This window comes from Penaeus monodon, chromosome 1, assembly GCF_015228065.2.
Source record: "Penaeus monodon isolate SGIC_2016 chromosome 1, NSTDA_Pmon_1, whole genome shotgun sequence".
Classification (NCBI taxonomy): domain Eukaryota; kingdom Metazoa; phylum Arthropoda; class Malacostraca; order Decapoda; family Penaeidae; genus Penaeus; species Penaeus monodon.
In genome coordinates this window covers 51,034,592-51,042,091 of record NC_051386.1, presented here as the reverse complement: position 1 = coordinate 51,042,091, position 7,500 = coordinate 51,034,592, and the positions used below count along the sequence as shown (strand labels likewise).

The 7,500-nt window shown below is 50.1% G+C and overlaps 1 protein-coding gene across 2 annotated transcripts in view; it reads left to right on the top strand.

Annotated features, from left to right (window-relative positions):
* LOC119574281 (tensin-1-like) overlaps nt 1-7,500 on the top strand; it is a 314,246-nt gene that overhangs the window by 287,241 nt on the left and 19,505 nt on the right. For both annotated transcript variants that reach the window (XM_037921482.1, XM_037921475.1), the window contains exon 11: nt 3,461-4,538. In XM_037921482.1, the coding sequence (XP_037777410.1) occupies nt 3,461-4,538 (1,078 nt within the window). The remainder of the gene's footprint in view (nt 1-3,460; nt 4,539-7,500) is intronic.

The window sequence follows — 7,500 nt, the reverse complement described above, 5'->3', positions numbered from 1 at the left end:
GGGAGAGAGAAGAAGGAGAGAGGGAGAGCGAGAAGTATAGTAATACAACAACATATTATCTCACCATATCACTGGTACAGAGAATCACAGATATTATCCCCCCTCCCCCCCAAGCTCAGCTCTCCTCTCTTCCCTTGAGCTTGGCCGCACCCCCGCCAGAGGGCCACGGGCAGGATAGTGGTTACAAGTGTCAGCAGTTAATCAGCCACGGGGAGACATCTTCACCTGCTGTCCACCCTCCCCCGGGGCCGAAAGGTGGCATAGGGGAAGCGCTCGGGCATATGCCATGAATGCCCGGCTAAGGTGGGCGTTGCGCTACGTGAGCCAGGGCAGGTGGGTTTCCTCCTCCTTTCGGTGAATGTCTGCTTTCTTGGGGAGTGGGTTGGGTGGGCGAGGTGGGCGGGGGGAGGATCTTGCTCTGAGCGACCCTAGGAGGGGGTTCACCTTCGCCCGTCCTCCCGTCTGCTCTGATCTCATTCCTTTCTTCCTCTTTCTTGTTCGTCGTCTTGGTCTTCTTGCTTTCCACCTCCTCCCCCTCCTCCGTCGTTTATCATCGTCTTCTCCTTTTTTAATTTCTTCCTTATTCCCCTTTGCCATAGTGGTCTTCTTTTCTTCCCTCTCCGCCTCCTCGCCCGGTGTTAGCATATCTTCTCTTCCCTTTCCATTGTTCTTCGTCCCATACCTTTATTCTTGCTCTTGCTTCTGGCTCCCTTATACCATCGGTATGCCATTTTTTTCTGATTTTTTTTTTTTATCCTCTCCATCTGCTAAGTGCTATGATATGAAAAAAACGGGTTATTAGGAACCTCCCTGCTCGTTCATTAATGTCACCTCAAGCCCTATTACGCGATGCCAGTCGGTCGCGTGGGATTATGAATCACCGAACGCATTTCCGAGGTTATTACTGGGTTGTAGTTGCAAATGACCCGCATAATTGTAGCTTTCCCGCGATTGCAATAACCAGTGCGGGTTGGCGTGGGATGGACGTCGGGCGGTCGTGGGGGAGAGTGCAGCATGGCGACTGTTGGGGGAGGGAGAGGGAGGAGGGAGAGGGAGGAGGGAGAGGGAGGAGAGAGAGGGAGGAGGGAGAGGGAGGAGGAGAGAGAGGGAGGAGGAGAGGGAGGAGAGAGAGAGGGAGGAGGGAGGAGGGAGGAGGAGAGAGGGAGGAGGGAGAGGGAGGAGGAGAGAGGGAGGAGGGAGAGGGAGGAGGGAGAGGGAGAGGGAGGAGAGAGAGGGAGGAGAGAAGAGGGAAAGGAGGAGGAGGAGGAGGAGGAGGAGGAGGAGGATGTGGAGGAGGAGGATTCCAGAGGGGTGGTATCAGATTAGTATGACCGGAGGGGAGGTTGAGGAGGATGCGAGAGAAGGAGTAATATGGAGAAGGAAAAGGAGATGGAGGAGTAGAAGGAAGAGAAGGAAAAAGGAAGGAGGAATAAATAGTACATAGAACAAGGAGGAAATAGAGGTTGGAAAAGAGGGGGAGGGAGAGAGAGAGAGAGAGAGAGAGAGAGAGAGAGAGAGAGAGAGAGAGAGAGAGAGAATGAGAAAGAGAGAATGAGAAGAGAGAATGAGAGAGAGAATGAGAGAGAGAAGTTGAGAGAGAGAGAGAATGGGAGAGAGAGAGAGAGAAGGGAGAGAGAGAGAGAGAATGGAGAGAGAGAGAGAAGGAGAGAGAGAGAGGGGAATGGAGAGAGAGAGAGAGAATGAGAGAGAGAGAGAGAGAGAGAGGGAGACAGAGACAGAGACAGAGACAGAGACAGAGACAGAGACAGGACAGGAGACAGAAAAGGAGAGAGAGAAAAAAAAGAAGAGAGAGAGAGAAAAGGAGAGAGAGAGAGAGGGGGGGGGGGCAAATGTGCGTTTGCAAAGAAGGTCCAGGTAAAGGAATCGGACAGTGGGTCCTGTAGAAGAGTGGTTATCACAGGTGAGAGTCGCCTTAATGGTATGGCGATCACGTACCAGTCATTTGAGTAAGGTTCACCTCCCGCCCCCACCTCTACCCCATCTTTCCCCTCTCTCTCTTCCTTTCCCCTCCATCTCCCTCTCCTTCTCTCTCCTTCTCCCTTCCCCCCCTCGCAGAATTCGAATGGTAATTAAGCCAGGACAATATGCACCACCGGGGTCCGTCCCGAACACTGCGACCGGACCGGTTTTGCGGAATATGAATGGAGCGAGAGAACCTGCCCATTACGGACCTGTTATTGCTGACTGTTGATTGCTGCGAGAATGGCAGAAGTAGTGATGCTGCAGTTGAGGAGATGGAGGGAAATATGAATGGGAAGGTCAGATACGGAAAGCAAAGAAGGATTGGTCAGTGCGTAAATAGGTAGCGTAACAGTAAATCGGGATGATGTGAGATGTGACGAATTTTAATTAACAAAAGGGAATAGAACACAACGTTAATTGAATACAGCAAAGGAGATTCGTGTAGCAAGTAAACTAATGAGAGAAAAACTGTGTTGCGAAGAGAGTCATATAAAAGTGCAGGTACTATAAAGATGCCATAAAGTGATAAAAATGGAGATGCGACAAAAAATGCTTAATTGCCGTAACAAGAAAAACATTATAAACATCTTTACGACACTGCTGCCCCTCCCACTCCTCCCCCCTTCCTCGACCCTGTTTTCCTCAAGGTCTTGTTTAATTATAGTAAACAATTACATATGAGGGCAGGGAGTGTTCTCTTTGACGACAAGTGCAAGAAGAAAAATAAACTGATCTAGAAAAACTTCTGATGAAAAGATCTGGTGTGATTTTTGGTGTATGTTTGTTTGTTGGGAGTCTGTATTTGTCTGTGTGTGTAATATATATATATATATATATATATTATATATATATATCATATATATATATATTATAGTATATATGTATATGAAAAATATATATATATGATATTTTATACTATGTAGTATATTATATATTATATATATATATGTAAAATTATATATATATTATATATATATACTTATATATATTAATATAATATTATATATATATATATATTATAATATATATATATATATATATATATATATATATATATATATATATATATATATGGGAAGAAAAGAAGAGTTGGACGAATCAGTTTATGAAGAGAATGAATAAAACAAAAACAAACAAGAAAAGGAAGTGTTACCACTTAGTTGGGTCCCATGGTAGGGGGGAGGCAGAGGAATGGTGGGTGGCCTGTCCCCACTGGTGTGGTTGTGTAAGTAAGGACTTAATTAAGGGGAAGGGCCAGATGGGGCGACGCAGATCCTTGTGCCGTGGAGGAGTGTCTTGTGACTGTACATACAATACATGTTTTTGCATGGCGTTGTTACCCGTTTTTTTTATTTAATGTTTCATCATTCACCTGTTTTCTTTAGGGCTTACCGTTTTCATTTTCTCTTCTTTTATTGCCGTTGCATTGCCTCTCGCCACTAGGGAAGCTAAATTAACGCCCTCCTCTCCGTTGCAGGTGTGACAGGTGTGGGCGGAGTGAGCCACACGCTAGGGCCGCTGGACGGATCCCTGTACGCGACAGTCACCAAGAAGCGCCCGCAGCCGCCTGCGTCGCCGCACTCGCCGGTGTCGCCGCACGCGCCCTCCGTCACCCACACGCCCTCTCCGCACGGCCTTGTCAACGGTCGCTACGCCGCGTCCATAGACTCGGGCATCGCGTCCAGCAACTCGGCGGCGGCGGCTCCCGTGTCCCCGCCCACCTCGGACACTTCGCGGACGTCTGGAGAGTCCCGCGGCACGGCGGCGGCAGCGGTGACGGCGGGGAGGGTGGGTGCCGGGGTGGCGCCGCCCCCGGTCGATGCCCGCCAACTGGATGAGCTGCTCCAGGGCATGCTCCTGGACATCCAGAGCATCCCCGACCTCCGGCCCTCGCAGACGCCTGCCCCGGACATAGACTCCATCCGGTGCCCCGACTTCAGCATGGCGCCCAAGACGGAGTCGCGGCCGAGCATGACGGCGCGCTCGTCGGGGGACACCGGCAGCGCCCCGCCGCCGCCACTCAGCCCCGTCAACGGCTTCAGCGGCTCGACCACGCACGACTCGCTGCTGGACTCGTCGCTCAGCACGACGGCGGACGAGATGCCCTACCACGCCCGCACCGACAGTAAACCCTTCAGCTACGGCGCCGTCACGTCGTCGCCGCTGCTGGGCAGACGTCGCACTGCGTCAGAAGGGGGCGAAGGGGGCGCGCAGCCTCCACCCTCGCCCTCGATCCACCGACGCAATTCGCGGGAGACGCTGGGGCAGGCGCGGGCGGGGCTGGAGTCACCCAGGCTGGTGAGGCGCATGTCTGGCAGCGTCGGTGGCACGCCTGGAGACGTAGGAGGCGGGTCGCGGCGCTCCCCCTCCCCGTCGCCTTCTCCCGAGCCAGGGAGCCGAGGTGGCACCCTGGGGCGCCAGCGCTCGCATACCCTCACCACGCGCATCATGTCGGGCTCAGAAACCACGCCGAACTCCACCCTCAACAGGTCGGAGCACACGAGGTCGGCCTCGCGTCTGGACGACACCCTCGACCTGTCCTCCGAATTCCACACGTGAGTATGCCGACACTTTTAACGGTTCCGAAATTGGCAAATCGGGCGGAGTTCGCTTCAGCTTCCAGGAAAACTAAAAAGAATCCGCGAACAGGATACATGTCATGAGGTCCTGATTTCTGCGAATTCCGGACAATCCGGTTTTACTTAATCATTTTACCGAATCGGCGAATAGCAGATCAGTCTTTCATCAGTAATGGACCTTTCCACCTATTTTACTTTTTAAGCTTTAAAACTATTAGTTCGGTATGGCAGTGCCTGGCAGCCATCCCTTGGCCAGAATTATCATTTGATTGAGTGAAGATTGAGTTAGAGTTTTACGAAGGTGCAAAGCGCATGCGCAAGACACCGCCGAGACCGAGTTGCGTTACATTCCGTGTCATCAGTTAACGATAGATTCTAGGAATTTGACCATTTCCCGGGAGTAATACAGAAGGTACGTACATGAAACGGGAGACAAGAGAGTTTTCATTGTGTAGGAAACAAAGGCGACCGACTTTTCTTCATGAGTGAGCACAATTGCGGTCGATGTATGGGGGACAAGTGACCCGCCGTCCGCTGCTGGAGGTCGCTGCTCTTACGACACGCGGACATGGTGGAGGCTGAGGAGGGGGGGGGGTGCGTGGGTGGAGGGGACGAGGAGGGCGGAAGTCAGTTATTTTGACCTCTTCTTGTCATCACTGGATATGATGATTCTTCAAGGCGGAATTGTACAAAGGGCTTCCTTTTCTTTGTTCGCCTTTGGGTTTTGTTATTGCCAATCATGTGATGAAAAGAACCGTTGGTTAGAATTTCGCAAAGCCTCGTCGTCAGAAACATGGCAAGTGTTTTATTTCCCCGAAGTTGCCACGTCCTTCTCTTGTGGTTGTGAATATTGCCTGACCGCGTTTCGAAGTGTGTGTGTGTGTCTGTGTGCGTGCGTGTGTTTTTTTGTTTGTTTGTTTGTTTGTTTGTTTTCGTGCGTGACAGGGAAGTGAACAACGATAGGAAGGTAAACAAAGTAAGTGTGAGATATGCGTAATCAGTTTGGGGTGTTGGTGTCCGTAGAGTTTATCACGTACCGTTAAGAAGTCCGACTGATATACTTGATTGCATCGTTCTCTCGGCCGTACTGCAGTGAGGCTTGAGGCCGCGCGAGGGGCGGAGTGATGCAGTATGGGGGGATCAACACCCTCACACGCGCAAACACACATACACATACATAGACTCTCACACACATACACACACATACACTCACACTCACAGGGAAGCAAATAAGCACAATCACTTTATTTAATAGTAAGGAATTAAAGGTAAAAAGGATTCCAAGCAATCACACAAAGTAATGTTTAATAAAGTTACTAGGACGAAGTTAGCAGAGGAAGGCAGCGTCAATGTGAGATTACAGTAGCGTGTTTTTTTCATTGAATTTAATTGGATATCGGACATCATTATTGATTTCCTTTCATTTAACTCCATTATTGCGAATGGTGTATTTTGGTGACAGATAAATGAAGTAGAGTTTGATAAAGTAAATCGTGGCAATACAAGTATAAGTACTGAAATAATGATGATACAGACTTTGGCAGTATTACGCCCGGCTATTGTGAGCTCTACTAAACGTGACCTGCTCCCAAAAACATATCTTTATTGCATGGATTTAACCGATGGAATATAAATGGAATTAAGCCGATTTTAATAATCTCGTTAATCGCAAGTTTTACACACACAGTAGTTGTAAACACGCGAAATGGGGCAGGAAGAGGAGGTGGGGGGGGGGGGGGAAGGGAGAGACGAGGGGGGGTATAGGTGTACCTCGTGACCTACCTGGAGGCTGTGGCGGTGACCTTCCTTGATGCCAGCGTGAGGGGCCTAACCTTCCGAGGCAGCGGGGGATGGGGGGGAGGGGTTAAGGTCTGGTCGCGTTACATTAATTGATTTTTTTTTCTTTTTTTAGGAGGGGTAGTTGGATTTTGTGTATTATGTGCTTTCTCGTGTCTATTTATTTCTTCTCTCTCTCTCTCTATCTCTCTCTATCTCTCTCTATCTCTCTCTCTCTCTCTCTCTCTCTCTCTCTCTCTCTCTCTCTCTCTCTCTCTCTCTCTCTCTCTCTCTCTCTCTCTCTTTTCATTAGTCTATCTATCTCTAGGTATATCTATGTCTGCCTGACTATCTGTCTTCAGACTGACTGTCTGTCTGCCTCCATTCGCGTCTTCCTCTTACCAGTACGTAAGAGCGGGAGACATGAGAAAAGTAGGTAAGTTACCCGAAGTGTGTGGGTCTGTGGGTGGCCGAGTTAATGGGCATGTGGGTAGGCGAAGGGGAAGATGAAGAAGAAAGAGAAAGAGCGAGTTCAACCATCTTGACAGGTTGAACGGCGCGCCCAATGTTAAGCAAGTGGCGTGAAATGCTGCCAGCTGTGAGATAGAAGGGAGGGAGGTGCGGTGGGCGCTGGGAGTTGGGGATTAATCAGGTCTACTTCGAGTCTGGGGCGTTTTCAGGGCTCCGGGATGTGGCTGTTCGGCGGCCTCTGTTCTCGCTTTTCGCGGCGTCTCTTGTCTCCATTTTCTGTCCCTCTCTCTCTCTCTCTGTTTCTATAACTGTCTCATTCTAACAACTCTCTCTCTCTCTCTCTCTCTCTCTCTCTCTCTCTCTCTCTCTCTCTCTCTCTCTCTCTCTCTTTCTCTCTCTCTCTCTCCCCCTCTCCCTCTCCCTCTCCCTCTCCCTCTCCCTCTCCCTCTCCCTCCCTCCCTCCTTCCTTCCCTCCCTCCCTCCCTCCCTCCCTCCCTCCCTCCCTCCCTCCCTCCCTCCCTCTATTTTAGCTTGTATTGCACCTCCATTGCCCGTCGGTGCACATATAAAAAGCCAACCTACTCCAGATGTGTTCCTACCTTTGTAGCTTGAGAACCTGCTGCAGAAGCTTTGAAGTAGGCTCAGAAGTGAGAAGATAAACGAGGCATACGAACCTCGTTAAATCCAAGAT